This window comes from Papio anubis, chromosome 4 (genome assembly GCF_008728515.1).
Source record: "Papio anubis isolate 15944 chromosome 4, Panubis1.0, whole genome shotgun sequence".
Taxonomy (NCBI): Eukaryota; Metazoa; Chordata; class Mammalia; order Primates; family Cercopithecidae; genus Papio; species Papio anubis.
In genome coordinates this window covers 176318649-176340463 of record NC_044979.1, presented here as the reverse complement: position 1 = coordinate 176340463, position 21815 = coordinate 176318649, and the positions used below count along the sequence as shown (strand labels likewise).

Here is a 21815-nt window from a genome sequence, read left to right as displayed (position 1 = left end):
CGAGTCACCTGGAAGCGCTGTGGGGTCTGTGCAGGGCTGCATTCCCACGCCTGAGGAAGAGCAGCATGAAGAAGACACCATGACTGGTTGAGAGAGGCAGGAAGAAAGAAAGGAGAAAGTGTTCTGTTTTATACTTGTCATGGTGCTTCCTTTTCATTTTGAGAAAGGAGCTCTCCATTTTCATTTTGCAGTGGACCCTGCAAATCATGTTTCCAGCCCTGCTCCAAAACTCAGTAACAGTTAACCACAGCCACCGCTAACTATAGTGACCATGTGCTGTCAACGGATGGAAAGATCTTCACAGCCCTGTGAGTTAAGAACTGTGGTAATTTCCAGTCTGTGTATGAGGAAAGTGAGGCTCGAGTCACATGCAGAAGCCCCACATCGGGGTAGTGGAGGAGCTGCAATTTGACCCCGGGTTTGCCTGACCCCAGTGCCTGGGCACCCTTGCAGGTGGCTAGTGTGCAAGTAAGAATTAATGAATAGGTCAACCAGCTGGATGCAGGGACAGAATCGGGCCCATCCTCTGCCTTCCTGGGCTGCATTTGGGAAGGACCAGGGACTGAGCACCCAGCATTTGCAAAGCTGGAGGACACTGGTTCTGGTGCGTGGTACTGGGGGCTGGGCCTGCGCAGCCGGAGTGGGCGGCAGCACGTGATCACCTGCAGCTGCAGAGCAGTGGTGAGCCAGGCAGCATCACCGGCTCAGCTGACCCTTCCCGGTACACAGGGCCTGGCCATCTTGTGCCCAACCCTGGTAAAGCACCATTTTGTTTCTGCCTCACCATTTGCTTCTCCTGTTTTGTGAGCTGTCTGAGATGTGCATCGTTCTTCTGTATTTGGAGGGGGACATGGAGCCCAGTTAGAAGATACCTGGTGCCTAGGAAAAAGCCTACTCAATTTCCCTTGAAAATATCTCCCTTGACCCCCACCGAATGCTTTTTCTCAGTCCTGATTGTCCTGCCTCTGAGCATTTCATCCTGGGTTCTACACTGGGGTGCATTCCAGCCCTGTCGGTCATTATATTGCAAAGTGATGGATAGATGTACGCCCTTTTGAGAGCTTTAATTTATTATCATGACTTCAGGAATCATACAGGACATTCAGGAAATGTTAACATATTGACTTTTCACAGAAACGTGAAAGGGGTTATATGTTTCGGATTACTCAAATTATCAGCAATTTCAATCAGCTTTTTTATGCGCCATTCAGAGAGCAAAATTAGAAGTGCTTGTGTTTGCATTCTACAATGTATTCAAGATAATTAAAAATTAGCCTGTGAAATCATAGAGATCTTTACAGTAGCAGCAAGGATTTGGAAGGAACATTTCCTACTAGGCAAATGAACTAGACTTTTCTGAGAGTAAATACGGAATCGGAATCCAGCAGCACATCTTATTAAAACTACGAGCATTTCATGTTCACCTCTCCGTGGCTGGCCACCTTCCTCAATAGTCACCCTGGCCATCTCTTATTAGCAACCTGCAGGAAAATAAAAATAAGCAGCTGTAGAAATGATTATTTAAGCCTCTAAGAAATTCCTCCTGATGACTGTGCGTGACTGTGCGGTGGCTGCGCTCTCCCCGGTCCTGTCTCAGTTCGGCTGCACGTCTCTGCTGCTGCTTTAAGACTGCAGAGCGCCCCAGCGGCCAGAGGCAGGGGAGGGGTCCCTGCTCGCCTCCGCGCTCGGCTTCACTCGCCCGGCTCGCAGGCAGGGAAGGTTGGCAGAGGGATCCATGTGACTGAGGCCGGAGCACGGCAAAGATGAGCCTGCCCGCCCGCCTGCTGCCTGGATGCGGAGGGTGAGGGCTGGCGCACGGGAGGCCGCTGGCTGCGCATTCTGGGCACCGGGTGCCCGGGATGAGCTCACGCCCGCGTCTGCGGCTCTCTCCACCTGCCGACCTGCCGGGGGCCCACTGAGCTGACGGCGCACCTGGGCTCCGGCCGCAGCGTGGGGCGCGGCGCCCGGGAGCAGGTGTGCAGGAGCACAGCGCGCGGCGAGCGCAGCCCTCGCTCCGGAGCCCGGCCGCGCCGCGTGCCCGGGCGGCTAGGCAGCGGCAGCGGCGGCAGCACTGGCCAGCGCGATCCCTCGGCAGGCGGCAGGCGGCAGGCGAAGCGGCAACTGACAGTGCCAGCGGCAATAGAACGGGCAGGCGGAACGCGAGGCAAGGCCACAGCGTCGCTCGCGGGAGGCCGGGGAGCGGCAGGGGCATGTGGATACTGGCTCTCTCCTTGTTCCAGAGCTTCGCGAATGGTGAGCCTTTCGGTTTGTGATGAATTTCATTCCTTATCATTGACCCGGGGGGCCGGGGATGGCAGTGGATGCATGGGTAAAGTCTTCTTTCTTTTTCCTCTTCATCTGTGTTTAAATTTTCGTGCTTTTATTTATTTTTTAAATATTATATTTGGTTTTTCGGGGAGGAGAGGTGGCGATGGAGAGGCCGGGGAGAAATTGCTCTGTAATCATTGGAAGGCGCTTACCTAGCCAAGTGACAGCTCAGAGCCTAACTCCAATACTAGAGAGCTGCCTCATTCAGAATAAACCAGGTCTGGTGACAGAAGGAGAGACAGGAAGATCGCCACTTTGAATATTACAACCTGGGAAAGGGATATGACATTCCAAGTGCACGCAGGTGGAGGGGTCAATGAGGAACATCTCCCTTCAGATTCAGTGCTTTTTGAGATTTTTCAAACACGTAATTTCATGCTAGTACAATGTATCTCCAGCACCAAGGAGGGCTTTAAGAAAGATCTGTCCTTCTGTGCACCCTGTGCTGCTTCATGCTCCTCACAGTCGTTTATGTAAAAATATGCACTGATAAGCATTACATCATCTGAAATGTTGACAAATTAAAAAAAAAAAAAGAAACACCTGTATAGTAGTAAAAATGAAATCAGTGAATATTGTAAATAGCATTTCTTTCCTCATGCCCAGCCAATATTATATTTTGAAATGATTTCTTCCTGGGTATTTAGAAAGCTATTGCTCTTGACTGAGTCAGACCCAATTAGTAAGTGTGACTGCACCTTAGGCTGTCTGTCACCACGTAAATATGAACTTACATGTATGAATGGCTTCCTCTCTTGTGGGAACCAGAGGAAATTGTCATCATTTGACATCGCCTGGGAGTAGCTACAGCTTAAATTCCCATTTCAAATTTTGAAACACACATCTGCATAAAATGTATAACCTGCTGACAGTTGAAATTAAACCATTAAGCAGAATCCCCTAGCCAGAAGAGAGGAGAGAGAGAGAGAAAGAGAGAGGAGGGAGGGAGGAAGGGAGAGAGAGAGAGAGAGAGAGAGGGAGGGAAAAGAAGAAGAGAAGGTAAAGGAAGAGAAGAGAGGAAATCTGGCCCTTGTGAGAAAATACGAGAAGCAAAGGGGAGGCTCTGAGATTTTCCTGGAAGATACACAGGGAAGCTCTGCGTGTTGGCTGCAAGGCAGTGCATTTTCTTTACCTACCTAGACAGTACCTAAAGAATCAACATACCAACAGGCCAGAAGAAATGCATGAACACTGTCAATTTTTTTAAAAAAATGGTGACTACGAAAAGGTGGAGTTGAAAGAAGGTGGTATCAAAATGAACATGAAGATGATACTTTCTCTCCAATATAACCTAAAGCAAAGTGTTTGAAACTTTCATTTTGAGATTTCCTAGCAGGAAAGAATTGCAACAAGTTCTGACAAGACACCCATCTTTCCCAGAGGGCACTGTACCTGTCCTGTGTCCTCCTGGGAATTTCCCTTCGGGGACAGATCTGCTTAGGGAACATGTGGAGATGTGTTGGGGAAGTCAGCCCTTTCTGCTCTTCCGTTAATGCAACCTGCTAAGAAATGTACAGATGCCTACAGAGGTGTTCCAAAGACACAGAGCCTTGACAGCCTGTTTCACCTGTCAGGGAGGACCTTTCTGAACTCCTTGGAAAGGCCTGGGTTATAAGATGAAACAAAATTTGCACCCCACTGGGAAGTGTGTGTTTCAGGATGACGAAAGAGGCTGTGCTGGTTGTCATCAGCCAGTATTTATTTACAGTGTAAGCATTTTGTATGACAAAATGGTATGGAAGAATTTATGATACTGATACAGAGTGTTAGCCTCTGATACACAGATGCTGTATATGTGTGTGACTTTTTTCTGAATTAGCATTTCATAACTAAAATAAACAATCATAGAAATAATTATATATGGTAATACAATTATAGAAAACTTCAAATATTCTTCAATATGAAAAATACATGCAAAAATTATGTAGGTGTTCATATAGTGAGTTCTGTATTATTTCAAGACTTTTAAAATCAACTGATAATCACCATTATTACTGTGATAAATATAGGTAGATGCCACACTATTAGACATAAACAGCAAACACAAATGAATATTTTACATTACTGTATTATGTATTCTGATCCAATCTAGCAGAACGCTATGGAACTATCTTGTATAAAAATGCCCCTCTCTTTATATGATCAAGCATGAAAAAATAAAAAGCCTGACTGTAAAGCTTTAGTATCTTTGAAGGGGGAGGGGAAATCAGCTTTAAACAGTTTTCTAAGGCATGGTGTTCATTACATACTGGGGAAAGGATCATAAAATATATAGACATGTTGAAATAAGAGTCCAGTTTGGAACTATGCCTGTTCGTAAGGCCATATTTCAAAAATATAAGAGTGAATGCTTTCTACCTATCTGAATTAAATTTTAAAAAATGGAGAAGTATTTTTGTCAACAACTGTCATATTTTGTTATACCTCAATTTTGAAAAATTTCTGAATGTGTGTGGTAAAAGATTGATGAATTCTAATACCTAAACTGATTATTGCTAGGCCTCAGGCATCAAAATGCCTGACATGATAACTTTTTTTTTCATTTGTAAAAGATTATGCAGTTTAATATTTGGGACTGTTAGAAAAAGCCCACAATACATCTGCATTTTAACAGTAGATGACAACATTTTTCTCATTGATGTGTCGGAAGTACAGTTATTTCTTAGTAAAAGTATGATTGCTAGACAGGCTGCAGACAGTATTTTTGGAAAAAAAAAAAAGAAGAAGAAGTCATTGACCAGGCCTTTAATGGGTTAAACCCTTAAATGAATGACCTCACCTGATAAGGTGCAGTAGTCGTGTTTTAAAGCAATTTGTTCTGCAATGTTCTGGAAATACACGCGAGCTTCTGTTACAGTGCAAGACGCCAAGGTACACGTATGTGCAGACACTCACCCACACACGTCCCTCAGTGTCTTCTCAGCAAAGCTTCCTACTGCATTGTGTTTCATCACCATTTCTGCTGGTTTTAACCCCAGAGCACATTCTAGTTTAAAATTATTGCTAAAAGCAGAGCCGGGCCTTCAGACAAGCAGAATGATAAAGAATCAGATTTATTATATATAATATATTTTTGCTAGTATCCTGGCATCTCTGTTTTTACACACATACACACACACACACACACAGACTCACACACATGCATTCCTGACATCATCTTTTCCTGAGCCGTGGGATTTTGAGCTCTACTGCATCTGCTTTCATGGGACCTGAGCATCGTGGAGATTAGAGAGGGTGGGGTGATGGGAGTAAGAAGGTGCTCATTAAAGAGAAGGTGAGTATGCAGCACCTTTGAGCTTCATCCATTCACTTGATAGGAAATTACAGAGCACACACTTGCTATTTTATTTAATTAGAAGCAGACCTTTGTAAATACAAATGCACCTTAAGGACTTTGAAGGTGATTTTTATTTAATTCACATAAATGTGTGTAAGGAAAAAATGTTATCAGGTGAACAATTTCAGGGCTGCCTCCCCTTCCCTTTCTACCCCATCTTTATTAAGCAGATTAAAAATCTATCCATAATCTCAGGGTTTACCTAAAATTCCTAGGCCTTTTAACTTAAGCTGCATGCCCCTCCAAGATGCCCTCTGTAGGAAAACAAAACGCCACGCAGACCTTTAATAAATGCCAGTGGATCCTTTTCCACTTTTTGACTCTCTCCTTTGTCACTTTGGTGTGACCATGGTTTGCTGCCTCAGGGGATCAGTGAGTCATGGGGGCTGAACCCACGCAATAAGGCATTTTGGTAGGAGAACTAATTTTGACTAAAATATTTGCCAATTTTAATCCCCAATTCCTGGACCTCCAGGTAGCTGGCAAGGTATTTTATCTTAGATGTGTCTGGGGTAAGGGGCATGGAGTATTTTGACAAGAGACTCAATTCAATGCGTATTAAAACTTGATTGAGAGAGAGAGAGAAAGAGGGAGGAGGTCACTTTATAAAGAAAGACCTGTGAACACTAGATTGGAAATTTATGTTTGCAAAAGAAAATGATGGGTTTCTCAAGTGGGTGCATTTACAAAATCTGTGGCATCCAGGTTTCATAAAATTAGCTGAATTCTACGGGCAAGATTATGAATGTGACTCATAAATAATTACTAGGTAGTGAAAAAGAATGTATTTTGCATTAGGCATTGCATTCCATAGTATTTCAGAAACGAGCACTTCGATTTCCCTGGTTTCCATGCGTGGCCCACCTCACCAGAGCAGGGCAGGCACCCAGAGGTGTGCCCACACAAACGAGCACGTCTGGGCATTTCTTGGCTGCTGCACTGTAGTGCACACTGGGCCTTGGTGCCCGCACCCTCGGCCTGGGAGATAGGGAGGTGGTGCTACCTGCATGCCGATTGTGTCCCCGCCATAGGACACTAGTGGGCGGCAAACCTCACAAGACTCTTGCAGCCAGCCTTCAGCAGAGCCAGCAAACCCAGCAGCCGCCGAGGGAGGACTGCTCCATGCAGATGGTCAGGGCTTTCTTCTGAAGACGCCATCCCACGCTGTCTCAAGTTCAGTGCGCCCAAACTCGCGTGTCGTAGAGTTCGTCTAACAGGAACTGTGCAAAGGCAACCGCAGGTCAGGCGGAGTCCGGCAGCCTTTGTTTTCAACTGTACAGCGGAGGAACATGTTCACAGCAATATCTAGAAACCCAGAAGGTGCCCAGAAAGGAAACAGAGGTGTTGCAGCGGGTAGCGGGCCCGCAGAAGGGTGCATTTGCACCCGCTTTCCAAAGCCGCAAGGGAGCCCCGGCGTGGCGCGCGCCTCGGAGGTGGCAGCTCCGGGAGCAGCTCTGCGCCTGATTGGCTGACCTTCCAATGTCATTCCAGGAGCCGCCGCTTCTCCTGCTGATGGTGACAGGGGTGATGCTGACGTGCCCGCTCCTCCGCAGTCCATCAATCTCCGCAGGCAAGGCTCCGGGACCGGGAGCCCCCTTCCCTCTCCCCCAGGCCCACTGGAAAACACCTGTTCCCCTGGACTGGGGGGTTAACGCTTCATGTTTCAAAGACCTGGGCACAAAAATGCTCATCTTATCTCTCCCCACCCCTCCCCCCCAACTATATTTATGTTCTTTTCTTCAATGTTGTGAAAATGCAAGAAAATTCAAAGTTGCATTTCCCTTACCGAATCTATGGGTTAAGATAAGGCAGTGGGAGTGGAAGATTCCAGCAGCCCCACGGAGTATCCACTATGTCGTTCTGAATTCAAAGGGTGGAGCACACGGATGTTTTCTGCAGGTGACGCAAGGTCTGTCAAGGTGGCAGGAGGGAAGCAGGGACAGGATTTTGGTTTGGAGGTCAGACAGCTTCTGACCAGGACATTCAAAAAGGTTGAGTTTCAGAGATCTACCCCTGAAAAATCAATTCCCTCGATATTATCCTTTTTCTTAAAATGTTGGCTGTTGCCTTGATGGTGTCTATGGTAATTGTTAACCCTGCATTTAGGTAATGCTGATTTGACTAGTGACTACCTCTCTCACTAGATAGACAGGAGCCTCCACAGTCTGAGATGGGTGTGAAGCTTGAGCATGTCCTTAGCAAAGAGCACAGCACATGGTATGGAGTGGTGGAAATAGATGATGTTCCTTATGGAATGAAAGGACGAAGTGACAGCCAGAGCCTTTCTCCCCTCCTTAACTCACCTGCCTCCCTCCCATCCACCTCTCTCTTCTGCCTCTAGCTGATTGGCTTCCCATCCTAGTTTTCTTTGCTGGCCTTGCCCTTCTGGTCCCCATCTTGAAATCTGATGGCTAAACCATTGGGCTCTTTTGCTACCCACCTTTTTCTGTCGTAGTGACTCAATCACGGTGAAAACTGTTTATTTTCCAGAAATGCCTGTGGCTTGGGGCATTTTCTTCTCTTTTCAAAAACAGATTCACGTTTCGAGTATCTGATGGGACTTTATCACTGTTGCACAACAGCTATATAATTGCTTTAGGTGCTCTTCCTGCCGTGCAGTGGGTCAAGTGTCACAGACAGTAACTTCATCCATGAGCTGGACCCCTTGTTCTCAAGTGTATGCTGCTAAATGGCATGATTTAAAATTCCTATACAATGTTTATTGCCCTGTCACATTTTGAAAGCCAGCCAGAAACATCCAACCGACATTTAGGTTCCCCCCGCCTCAGCTCCTGGGAATTCATTTCTTCATCAAAGAGCCACGCAGGACATCAAAACGAGCTTAGTTTCTCAGGCCTTAATCATCTTTAAAAAGTCATACTGCTGTTTTCTTAAGCATCTCATGGATTTATGGTTTTTTGTCATTATCTTTATTCTTATTTTGCAGATTCCAATATGACAGTTGGTATCTTCATGAAAGTAACATGAAAGGATAGGTTTTAATCATTGTTAAGGTTGATTTTTGTCCAAATATAAAAATCAAATTAAGTGTCTTATAGCTTATGGTATTTATCAGCTTTTGGTTTTTGGAGATCTCTATTTGTTCTATGTGATCAACGCTGAATTTTTAAAAAATCATGCAACTGCATTAATTTTTGGTCTTTAAGCCCCCTGGATTATGTAAATGTATATTATGGTTTAACAGAGAGGGATGAATGGGATTGAGAAGATATATGTCAAGATAAGAAGAAGGAAAGAGGCTACTACACAGAGAGATGGAATGACAGGGATTAATGAATCTTGCCTGTATCCCTAGTTATTTTTTTTTTTTTTTTTTACTGAGAAGACAGTGAGTAAGATTTAAGAGTGAGCAAGCAGTCCTATTTATAGAAAGCTGTTTTTAAGTGCAGCCGCAAAGACAGTGAAAGAAAGAATTGAAAATGCAAGAGATCACCTCCATACTAAATGCTAGCTTCCCCTAACGTCCCAGCTCTGTACAGCATTTTGTAGGAGAGAGAAAAAAAAAGCATACCAACCCTTGCAGAAATATTATGAAATCTCTTTGGACTCTCTGCAGAATATTCTAGAAATGCTCTCAGTCTTTAAATCTATGTTAGGCTTGGGAAGCTGGGGGTGAGGAAGCAATATATACATTATCTGGAAACAGCTTTAGATCTGAACAAAAGACTGGAGGTGAAGGGAGGACATTAAACTTGCAGCACTGCTACAAATATTTCTTCTGTAATAAGTCTTGCCTTTCTTAAAGATGTTTCACAGCAGAATAGTAGGAGGGTGAAATCTGCATACATGTTTAGAGTAAAGCAATTACTGAGGGAAGAGTTCAAATGTAGGATCCTGTGATTATCACAAGTCCCTTCTTGTTAACCTGTTCTCAAACTCTTGGGTTTTAAATTGCAAGATAGGAAGTCCTTATTTGTCAGTCTGTATGGGGCAGACAATATCACCCCAGGCATTGTGATTGACACAAATGTTATTGGACAAGGGAAAAAGAATGCCACATGCTCTGAGAAATGAAATAGTCTTTTTAAGATTCCATATATAAGTGAGATCATGGATTTTGTGTGTGTGTCTGGCAGATATCACTTAGCTAATGTCTCCCAGCTTTCTTAAGTATATATAATTTAACATTAAAAAAAAAAGAAATGAAATAGTCTTCCTTTCTAGGACTGTATTTGTTTCTTATAGCATTCTGGGTTTACTGGTTCCAAGTGGGCTTTAGGTTTTATTAATAGTAGAATCGTTGAATTTGTATGCAAATACTGCTGATTTGCAGGTTGGAAATCTGGACAAAAGTCAGGTCCTGACCTGCCCTAGAAGATGATGCTGTGGAAAGTGTTTGCCTTTTGTCTTATAAAGAACCATCTGTAAAATGGATCATTTTGTCGCTAGTCTCTCCAGACTATGAGATTGGCATTTTGATAAGGTGATGGAAAGAAATTTGAACTATTTAATTACTGATTTTGATTCATACAAGTCTTGACTCTTTAATATTAAAAGGAAGAAATACGAAACAGTTTTAAGTCTGGTTTTACACAAAATCTGCATTTTTTTCCCACTGAAAATAATACAGTAAAAGCCAGTGTATAGTTCTTTCTAAATACCCTTTCTCATTATTGGACGCTTCTGCAAAACAACAGTATGGTGATACCCCCCCCAGTGATGACCTTGATGACCTTAGGGTCCCAAAGTGGCTTCAGCATTATCATGGAGTCACCAAAATGATCAGGTTGAAGCTAGTGTTAGGACCAGTGTGAGTGGGTCACAGGGGCAAAGGGGAGCTGTTGGGAGGTAGCCAATGCCGTGCACCAAAGATCCATCCATGCCACTTCAGGTGGGTGATTGCAGTGGACTCTCATACCATTGATTACTCTTCCTCATATTGAGTAAAGCATTTATTGTTCTCCTGAGCATGAACTGCTGGACAATGGGAACATTTCTGATTGTATCATAAGAGAAAGACAAAGTAGAAAGATAATTAGAACTGCTGCCATTCTATCTGTATTTTGATTTTATTTCTTATTTTAAATACAAAAGACTGAGCTGTATTTCCTATATAATAAGGAAACTTCTTACTTTCAGGAAATATACTTTCTCATGAGAGAAACTCAAGATTCAATTATTTTCACAGTAGCCCCACTATGGTGTGATTTGATCTTGGGTTCCATAGAGATATGGAAAATCCAAGTCCTGATCTGCTTAATTGCCATGTTCATTTTTAAATCTTGGCTGTAGAGCATTTTTAATAACTGATACGTAGCTAGCAGGGTAGAAATAACAATGCTTTGGAATATTACTTGATTACTTGTGAGATTTTAGGAATGAGCTGAAGACACCCAACAATGACAACGATGGCCTCTACCAGCAACACAGGCACCATAGAGAAGGCACCATGGCTACTTATCACTCCTGCCAGCTGTAGTTCTTGTCAGTTCCTGCAAAGGCTAGTCATTTGTCTATTTCGTTGGCTAGTGGAAAGGAAATGCACAAGAAATGTGGAATGCTGTCTAAGGGACAGAATCCTCCCTTCACAAGTTGTTTCAGTTGGCAGCCCAAGTTAGCAACCTCTATCCGGGGCCTTGACGTGACAGCAGAATGTGGGTAGGATGATTAATTACCAGATGCGTGTGTGTACCTATTACGACTCACGCAAATCAATAGCTATTAAATCCTTGGTGGCTACTGTTTTAGAATAGGCTTGATTGAATATTTGTGTAGAAATCTGGGTAGAACAATTTTGACCTCGAGGTGATCTAGGTATTTGTTTTGGGTAAGGAACTCTCATCCATGGGTGGTTTATCTGTGTCTTGGGGGATCTCACATCATCAGCCTTTATTATTCACAGGCACGAGAGGCCCCACATTCTCCCCTATACCTCTACCGCCCCGTCGCTGAGGATAGGAGGGTAAGAACATGCTGTAAGCTTCTGTGGGATTAGATGCTTGGAGGCAGTGGAGGCAAATGTTTATGGGAAGATTGAATATGGAGGAACAGGCTGTGCCAGCCCCATAGCCACACATCCCCTCCATCCCTACATCAGGATAAGAGGAAGACCACAGTCTGCTGACACTTGAAGCTGAATATTAGTATCTCTGTATCTGGGCCTTCCCAGGTAGGGATCGAGGACACCGGTTCTCAACACCCTGGAGTTCTGGGTCCAGGAGAATGGAGAAAGAAGATATGGAAGTTTCCTGAAATGCATTTCCTCTCATTAGCCTCCTATTGGAAATTCTGATGCCAGCATTCTGGGGAATGGGCCGTAGTCTCGAGAACTCCCCAGGTGTTTCTAATCCCATGTGACTTTGTCATCTTTTTCCCACCACCACTAGGGTCTCCCAAGTTATAGTTTACATGTTTGTTATGTCGTCTTCCAGCTCTGATACCAGAGAATTTGATTCTGTAGCCTTGGTGTATGCACGGCCTATGAATTTGCGTTATGAACACATACCTTTGTCTGTTCTGATCCACATGAACCATAATTCACCCTTGCAAAACACACACTTGCAAAGAAGCTACCCAAACAGTAGCTAGGACGTTGACCCAGTCAAGTTCCAAGTACATCTCGATGAACTGTTGGAGAACTCTGTATTGCGTGGTAATTTATTGGGAATGTCTGTATACAGGGTTAGGGCTTCACTGACCACCTTAAGATCTGGGCATATTTCAGGATAATTGGTGCTGGGGGTTAGTAACAAGAAAGACTCTTGAGTAGAGGTGTATGTAATCCTGCCAGAGGCACTCCCAAGGTGGATGCTAGCAGCTTGCGAATCATCTGTGTATTAATATCTATCTCTTTGTGCCATTTTTTCTTCCTATTTTAGCGTATTTGATATTCAGGTTTATAAATGCTTGTGCTTTGCCTATGGTGTTGATTCCATTGTATTTCTCACATTGGTACCTTCTTCAATAGCAGCTGGAGTCCTAGCAGAGAAGCCCTTTGAAACCTACGTGTAACCATGAGGCTCCAAGCAAGAGATCCATAGTGGGAAACCATTTGGGTGACTCTATTGAACAAGTTTAAGGGATGAGCTAGGATGAGGTGAGACACGGCAGGAGAGTGGATCTGTTTGCAGCTAGAGGTTTCGCTTTGATGCTGCCCTGGGATGCTGCACATGCCTTTGTCCAGGGCACAAGCTCATTCCAGAGCCAGATCTAAAGGGCTCTGGGTCATTTGCTCTGTTGGATTTTCTTGGCTTTCTTTTAGGTAAATAATCACAAGTTGACTGTATTTATCATACAAAGCATATGCCATTATGCTAAGTTGTCAGAAAAAAGAGAGAAACGGGCATATAAGGGCATATGTGCATTTTAGACCTTGTTACATATATGACAAAATTGAGGGCAGTTATTGGTGGCAGATTAATTTTTTCAAAACATTGTGTCCTTGATTTTTGCTCTAAAATAGACTCAAATGTGTGCTGGAGAGAGGCCTAAATTCAGAACCTTAAAAATATCTTTTTGTGTCCTGAGATCTTATTTTAGATAATATTAAAAATAACTTCCCCTTCTAGGCATCTTAAACAAGTTTGATGTTATAATCCTTTGGTGATTTTATTGTGTTTCACTATAGAAATTACCTTTTAGAGTGGCTGTTTTGAAATTTAGCTTTAGAAGGAAATGGTATAAAAGCCATTGTAGGCTGAATAAATGTGAATTCTGCTTACTCATCACTACAGGAATTAGGGTAGACTGTTTCTTTGCAGTAATAGTTTCCTATACTCATGTTCCTTTAAAAGGGGGTGGGCGCATTATATTAAGAAGTCACAAGCTCTGACAGGGGAATTGCAGAGGAAGATTTCAGTTTAAAATAGCTCACAATTCCTCTCTGATTTGGAGTTTTCACAACCTACATGGTATAGCACAGACTGTTCTCTTTTAAATTTTGTAGTAGAGTAGGTCAATCTTTTCCCATCTCTCCGCCACAGAAAGGGCATAAATATTTCCATCATCAGATTTAATAACCTGCATTAGACTCATGAGTAATTGTAAGTGGTGAAACCCTTTATTAAAAAAAAAGTAAAAATGAGAGATAGTGTGACTCAGTGTTATTATTAGAACAAATCACCTTAATCCATAGAAAATATTTCTTTCGTACAGTAATAAGTGTTGAGTATTTTTCCCTGGGGTTTCTAGCATCTCTTGATAAGAATAAATATGATTAGGTCCAGCCTGACTGGTGGCCAAGGCAGGTTAAGGTTGTGCAATGAATTGATTATCGTGGAGATCCATTTGCAAGAAATGGAGGAGCAGTCTGCATTTCGCCTCTCTCCGTCTTGTTCACCTTTCTCTCTCCCTCTTTAGAAACTGGGAGCAAATATCGGAGCGTCCATGTGCTCAGTGAGAGTGGAGGGAGAAAGCTGTATTTCCCTGGGGCGTCTGGAGGCCTTCTCTGGATTTATTCGTTTCCAAAGTCACTGGTGGTTTGCTCCCTCATGGGTAGGTGGAAGACACTGCTGTGATCTCACGCCTGCTCAGGGCACATTGAAGTCTGGAACCAAGGGTTAGAGTTCTTTGAGCCTGTGAGTTTCCCCATTCAGAGGTGCTCCTGGAAGTGTCTCTCTCAAGATCTTTGATGGAGGAGGCTGGTATTTAATTATTTTTTTCTGAAGTGCAGAGGCATAGGCATTAAGGGTTATTGTAAAGCTTTAAATAGATCCATGAGAAATAAGGTAAATCCATGGAACTGGGCAACTATTATTATTATTATTATTATTATTATTACTACTACTACTTTGAGACGGAGTCTCGCTCTGTCGCCCAGGCTGGAGTGCAGTGGCGCAGTCTCGGCTCACTGCAAGCTCCGCCTCCCGGGTTCACGCCATTCTCCTGCCTCAGCCTCCCCAGTAGCTGGGACTACAGGCGCCGCCACCTCGCCCGGCTAATTTTTTGTATTTTTAGTAGAGACAGGGTTTCACTGTGTTAGCCAGGATGGTCTCGATCTCCTGACCTCGTGATCCGCCCACCTCGGCCTCCCAAACTGGGCAACTATTATTTTAGGCTCATTGTTTTTTGGCAGATGGAAATAAAAAGACTCCTCCCCCTATTTTTATGACTTGGTTACTTTTACAAGAAGTATGCGCCGGACAAATTGTGTTCTTCAGTGGTTCTTAACGGAGGGCAATTTTGCACCCACAGAGGACAGTGAGCAATGTCTGGAGACATTTTTGGTTGTCACACCTCTGGTTGGAGGTTGCTACTGGCATCTGGAGGGGACACTCACTGTAAGATGCTCAACACCCTGCAATGCACAGGACAGCTCCCCACGACAGAGAATGATCCAGTTCAACATATTAATTGTGCCAAGGTTGAGAACCCTGACTTAAATAGCTCAGAGTCTAGTTACTGTAACATCAGTACTGCATTTTCTCCATGGATTTTAGAGCAGTCCTGGAGAGAGAGGAGGAAGGAAAATGGGAATCTCAGTTGCAATTCCTTTGGCTGCTAAAACCATGGCTGGTGATGCTTGTCATTGATTAACTTTATTTGCTATTTTCTTCCTTTTTTTTATGAAAAAAGGGAAGCCAAATCTGTGTTGCCTCTTTTGTCATTAAGAACATGGATGCTCAGGGTGTTCCTGGGTTCCTCCAGCCATTTTTCCCTCAAGCAATTATGCTAATTAGTGTTTGATCAGATGATTAAATTATAATGTGATTAATCCTGTGTGCTAACCACTCTGAATGCATTTTCTCTCGCTTGGTTGCCCTGTGCCCGAAGCACCCTTTGCTGCGGCTGGCGGAGGCCTGTTTTTCCCGTGGATGTGGATTTCTGTTTTCAAAGCACTGCAAATTCTCTTTGTTGCCTGGTAAAAGGGAGAGGGGATATTTTTGTAACCTGTTCTCTCAGGCAAAGGCTGGACTGGAGAGGCCTCTGGGAAATATTGAAACCCTAGTTAGAAAGCACTAATGATCTGAAGATATTAGATGTGGAGAAACGCTTGAAGAGGAGAGAGCGTCTGTGTGCACAGACAGCTGTAGTGGCTCCAAAGTCCATGAAGTCTTTTTCTCTGAGAGAGTTTTTGCTGTTTGCCTTCCTTTCCCTCCTGAGTGTCGCCTGAGTCTCTGCCTCTTGTGTATGTGGTGGCTCTGGGAGGGGTGTTCTCTGTTTATTTCAGGTTTATATTTCCTTAAAAAGGCATGCCATCATTTGGTTTTGTTTTCTGATAACACGGCTTAGGTTTGCTTTCGCATGCTGTGTACTTTGGGTGATTTTTTGAGGCTTGTTAATTTACAATGTTGACGAAATGCTTCCTAATGTAATAAAACTGGGACTGTGTAGGAAAGAATGTGAGTAGAAAATATCGATGGTAGTGTTGCCATCGATGGGTTTCTCCTCTAAGGCTGCAGATTACCATGGCTCATTGTGTAGTTTGATGAGCTTAGCAGTGATTGAATTTTTCCTTGCTCCCTATCACTTTTTCTCCCTTTATATTAGCATAACGGGGTAGTCTGGATACAAGAAATAGGAGCATGTAGAATATGTATAGTTTTTTAAATCAAAATTTGCATGTGTTTTGATCTGGCTGGAACTCATATCCTCTTGCGTTCAAGAGCAGGCCACACGATGATACCATATATCACCATTCCAACCCCTGGGCCACAAGAATTACTCAGAGAGAGAGTAAATATCTGCATAGATTGTCACATACCCCTTCAAATATTGTGTAATCTGCTTCATAGAAATTAAAATCTCTTGGTTTTCTTTGAAGAAAGAAATTCTCTTTGTAATTATTTCCCTAAAAAAGAATGAGGGTCAAAGGAAACACGTATGTACTGGGCATCTAAAGTGTGTGGATGCTTGAGTTAACCATATGCAAGCACTCATTATGTTTATTAGCTACAATAGTAATGATCATAAAAACAATAGCTTGAATTTATGATTTGTTACTAGATGTGAGTATTGTTGTTATCACCATTGTAAAGAAGGCAGGGTTAGTGTGCTCATGGTCACACACTTGTTGAATGACAGAATGAGGCCTACGCCTCTGTTCATTCTCAGTCAAATGGGTATTTTTAATTTCAGTTTTACAGACTGTGAAACCAGGGTTTGGAAATGTTGACTGTCAGGCCCTGGTCAGGTGGGAACTGTGATTTGAGAACAGCACTTTCAGCCCAGGTTGTCTGGTGTCACAGTCTTTAAATCTTCTCCCAAATAAAGCCCCATTCCTTCATTTGAAGTTTTCAAGCTGAAAATGATTATGTTAAATTTTCTTTAAAGAGTTGTTTTGGGAAAGTGAAAGATCGGTTTTTAAAAAATCGGTGTATAAATGGAAAATTCATTTACTTTTCCATGTCAGCCAATTCGCTTCCTTAAGTTAGGTACGTAAGAGACAGGTTAATTAACTTTTACCCACTTCAGAGGTGCAACTATTTCATGAGATTGCATTCTGTTGGGAAGAGTAAAATTGGAGACCAGATGACAGTTATATTACATTCGTGTTACAGGATAGGATCTTTCCCCAACTCTCAAGTTTAAATCATGCATCTGTTTTTAAGTACACCGTATTTAATTTGTCCTGAACTGACTACAAATTTTCTCAGTGCCAAAATATCAGAATCAAAATATTTTTGAAATTGCTAACTAGAGGCTGAAGTTGTGAGTTTTGTATCAGTTTGGGCTTTTCCGCAAAAACACCCAAATTCGTTTTGTTAGTAAGAGTCTGAATCTTATTGAAGCTGAATCATTTTACCGGAAGTGTCCACGGGACATGCGTCTTAAAGAGTTTAGAAAATACTGCTTAGACATTCTCACATATTCAGCTTGACTGAAAGCTGAGTGATAAATAAGAATAAGATATGCCTGTGTATGCCTGTGTGTGTGTACATACCTGTGCCATGCTATGGTGATATTGCTCTTGCACACTGAGTTAAGGTTCAAACCAGCTACTCATATGTGATATATGTCCCCTGAGAAAGGAAATTTGCCTTCTGTGGAGTGTGTCCGTTGTCTAAATGTGATGAAAATAGCCCAGTTCTCTCAGAGCTCAGAGCTTCCCTCGGCTGCTGGCTGCAAGGTGGTGGAACTCGGTTTATTGCCTGGGTGGCCCCTCTGCAGGATACACTGCATGGTGCTGGTTGGAACACTGCTCTAATGAAGCCACCACCTGGGTCCACCAGTTGGTCCCCTATCGTGACGATTGCCTTCATCCTGTCCAATCAGCCACCTCACAAACCTTGGCCAGGGATCCCATGGAGAGTCTGACTACAGAGAAATTTAAAGATATTTGGCTTCTTGTCTGTGGCCTAAGCGACCTGAATTTCATACTATGACAATACTCATAGAATCACCTTTTTTTTGAGTGGTGAATGAACTTATTTATAATAATTGCTAATATTTATTGAGCTCTTATTGTGTGCCAGGAACTGTGCTAAGTGCTTTATTTTACCATCCCATTTAATTGACAAACAAGTCTTTGAGGTGCTTATTGGTATTATTTCCACTTTACACTTGCGGAAATTCAAGGCTTACAAAGGTGAATGCCTTTCCTAAAGAAGGCATATATCCAGCCAGGGGTGGAAGCGGGATTTGAACCTGGGCAGTCTAATTCCACAACTCCTGCACTTGACTTCCAGGCTGTCTTCCTGGATGAATGAGCCCCAGATAGGTCAGCTGGTTTCTGAGTGCACGTAGTATTTAGAGTGGTGATATAGTTTGGATATTTTTCCCTGCCCAAATCTCATGTCCAATTGTATTCCCAGTGCTGGAGGTGGGGCCTGGTGGGAGGCGTTTGGATCATGGCTTTGCACCATCCCTAAGGATGGATCCTTCATGACTTGGCGCTGTCTTCATAGTAGGGAGTTCTCTCAAGATCTGATCATCTAAAAGTGTGTGGCACCTTCCCCACCTACTCCCTGTCTGTCTTGTTCCTGCTTTCACCCTGTGACCTGCCTGCTCCCCTCTCACCTTCCCCCATGAGTGTAAGCTTCCTAAGGCTTCCGTAGAAGTTGGGAAGATGCCAGCACCAGGCTTCCTGTAATGCCTGTAGAACTGTGAGCCAATGAAGCCTCTTTTCTTTACAAATTACCCTGTCTCTGGTATTTCTTTATAGCCTAACACAAATGGCCATGCTTATCTGGAAAACTGGAAATGTAAGTTATGTGGAGAGTTAAGATGAGCCAGATAGCAAACATGGCTTTCTTAAGTTTTTCTGAAGGAAGATGCAGGAAAAAATGTGGCAATATGGGAATAATTTTGAAGTCTCAGGGTTGGTTTGTTTGCATCCCAGCATTTCTGGAATCTCTGCTCATTCATCATCTCAATCATCCAACATTGCCAAGCACTCGTGGCCTCTCCCATGCAACTGAGCACCTGGTCACCTCCACTTCCCAACATGCAGCATGTGTTACCCATCTTTTCATACCCATTTCTATGGTATTTGGATAAAAAATTAAACCCTCCAAATTTCAGCGGACAACACTAGGTGACCACCACCTGTCTGTAGTGATCTCGATACTATCGTGGCTCTGTCTCTTGACAGCTGACTGCAACTCCACCTGGCTTTTCCTCTGACCTATTTCATCAGGTGCTCACACCTACTCTGAATTCCTGTGTCTCAGAGACTATAGACTTTGTGATATACCTGATTATACTGCCCCCGCCTGCCTGCCACTGCATCAGAGCAGCTGCACTTGACCAAGGAGCTCTCGCCGCACACACTGTGCTCTGATAGGTCTCATTATGCATGACCACAAACCTCGAGTGGGCTCTTAGCTCTGCCCTCAATCTCACTTCACTGCCCTAGTTGCTTTCTGTGTCTGTGGGAAGACTACTTCACACCTTTCTCACCTCCCCAAACCTCAAACTCTCCTTCCTTTCCCAGACTCTGAGTCAATAACTTCATATTAAATCATATGACAAAACCAGAAAAAAATCATACTGAGAAATCAGAAGAATCAAGTGAATACTTGGACCAGTCCCTGCTCTCCAACACACACCCACACACTCAGTTTTTCATGTGCTCAGTGTCCACTCCTGTTTTTATTGCCTCCCTCTCACCTCACTGATGAGGGGGGAGTCAGTTATAGCGGTGGTTGAACACATGACCCTGGGCAGATAAAATTGACAGCAGTGTTTCATTCAAGTATTCCCACAGCCCAGGGGAGGAGGACAGGGCAGGCCATACAGAGTGAACTAGCAGGGGCTGCGGGAAGCAGGCCTTGTAGTAACAAGAAGGGGTGGTGGCTAGGTGCTCACACCTGTAATCCCAGCACTTCGGGAGGCCGAGGCAGGTGGATCACCTGAGGTCAGGAGTTTGAGACCAGCCTGGCCAACATGGTGAAACCCCGTGTATACTAAAAATATACAAAAATTAGCTAGGCGTGGTAGCACGTGCCTGTAGTCCCAGCTACTTGGGAGGCTGAGGCAGGAGAATCGCTTGAACTCAGGAGGCAGAGGTTGCAGTGAGCCAAGATTGTGCCACTGCATCCCAGCCAGGGTGACAGAGTGAGACTGTCTCAAAAAAAGAGAAGAGGGTGGGGTGTCCCCCGGTTCCTGAGGGAGAATGTGATTGGCTTATTTGGCTGATTCCACAGGCTGATGGGAAACTGAAGCCCACTACTCATGGATAAGCAGGCACTGTGCCTGGTCCCTATGAGCGGAATGCCATTTGGCTAGGGGACTTTATCCCTGAGAGCACATGGGTCAGGGAGAACTAGCAGGTAAGCCCTTTGAGGCTCTTCTGAATTTACCCAGTTCACGGAACCTTAATTTCGGGTCCCATACCAGACCCGTATACATGACCTTCCCTCCTGTAGCCATGGAAGCCCTGGCCTTGCTCCTGTTGAAAGCTGAAACCTCCATTCATGTCCAGAATACCACATCTCCCAACTGCTTAAAGACTTTGTCCGTGCATTTATTTTTATTTATTTATTTTTATAGAAACAGGGTCTCACTATGTTGCCCAGGCTGGTCTTGAACTCCTGGGCTCAAGCAATCCTCCTGCCTCAGCCTCCCAAAGTGCTGCAGTTATAGGTGTGAGCCGCTGCATCAGTCCTGCCCTTACATTTATCTCACCCTCAACTTCCACTTCTTCCAGCTCAGCAAACAACACTCTGTTATCTCTCTGTTGCCTCTACTGCTATAAAACATTCTTACAACCACCACCTCCCATCTCGTCACCACTCCCTTCTCCCATCCAATTCCTCTGATACTTTTTAATAGTAAAACTACTGGAAAGAGTTGAGTATAATAGTGCTGCTCAAACTAACTGTGCTGAAGGATCAGTTTTTCATTTTCCAATCTGTTGCAGATTGATGTGAGGTCCTTACAGGACTTGCCTCAAACACAGCTTATTGCGCATGCTTCTTACCACATGAGTTCAACAATACGCAAAGTTGTCTGTACCTCCCTTCCTGAGAATGGAGCCCACTGATCACACCCTTGAATGTTGCAGCAATATCTCAGTTTCTGTGCTTGTCTCACTGCAGATGAGATAAAAGCAGCTGGTCTGTGCATGCACACTTCGAGTAGAGCTGTTTCAACTCACCTGACACCCTCATCTTTCAGTCTCTGTTGTCACACACTGGTCAGCGTCTTCTTCACCACTCCATTGAATCTGCTTTTGTCAATGAAGCCAATGACTTCCACATTTCTAGTCTTTCTTTCCCTCCCTCCCTCCCTCCCTCTCTCTCTCTCTTCTTTCTTTCTTTCTTTTTCTTTCTTTCTTTCTTTCTTTCTTTCTTTCTTTCTTTCTTTCTTTCTTTCTTTCTTTCTTTCTTTCTTTCTTTCTTTCCTCCTTCCTCCCTCCTCCCTTCTTCCCTTCCCTTCCCTTCTCCTTTCCTTCCCCTTCCCTTCTCCTTCTCCTTTCTTCCTTCCTTTCCCTTCCCCTTCCCCCTCCCTCCCTCCCTCCCTTCTTTCCTTCCTTCCTTCCTTCCTTCCTTCCTTCCTTCCTTCCTTCCTTCCTTCCTTCCTTCCTTCCTTCCTTCCTTCCCTTCCCTTCTTCCTTCTCTTCTCTTCTCTTCTCTTCTCTTCTCTTCTCTTCTCTTCTCTTCTCTTCTCTTCTCTTCTCTTCTCTTTCGACATGGTCTGACTCTGTGACACAGGCTGGCATGCAGTGGTGCAATCACAGTTCACCATGACCTCAAACTCCTGGGCTCAAGTGATCCTCCTACCTCAGTCTCCCGAGTAGCTGGACTAC

The 21815-nt window shown here is 43.9% G+C and overlaps 1 protein-coding gene across 2 annotated transcripts in view; it reads left to right on the top strand.

Moving 5' to 3' along the window:
* Positions 1 to 404: 404 nt before the first annotated feature.
* DSCAM (DS cell adhesion molecule) overlaps positions 405 to 21815 on the top strand; it is an 825379-nt gene continuing 803968 nt past the window's right edge. The window contains exon 1 of one of the 2 annotated variants that reach the window (XM_031664941.1): positions 405 to 2253. In XM_031664941.1, the coding sequence (XP_031520801.1) occupies positions 2211 to 2253 (43 nt within the window). In that variant the 5' untranslated portion in view covers positions 405 to 2210. The remainder of the gene's footprint in view (positions 2254 to 21815) is intronic. The other variant, XM_017956431.3, reaches the window with a different exon arrangement.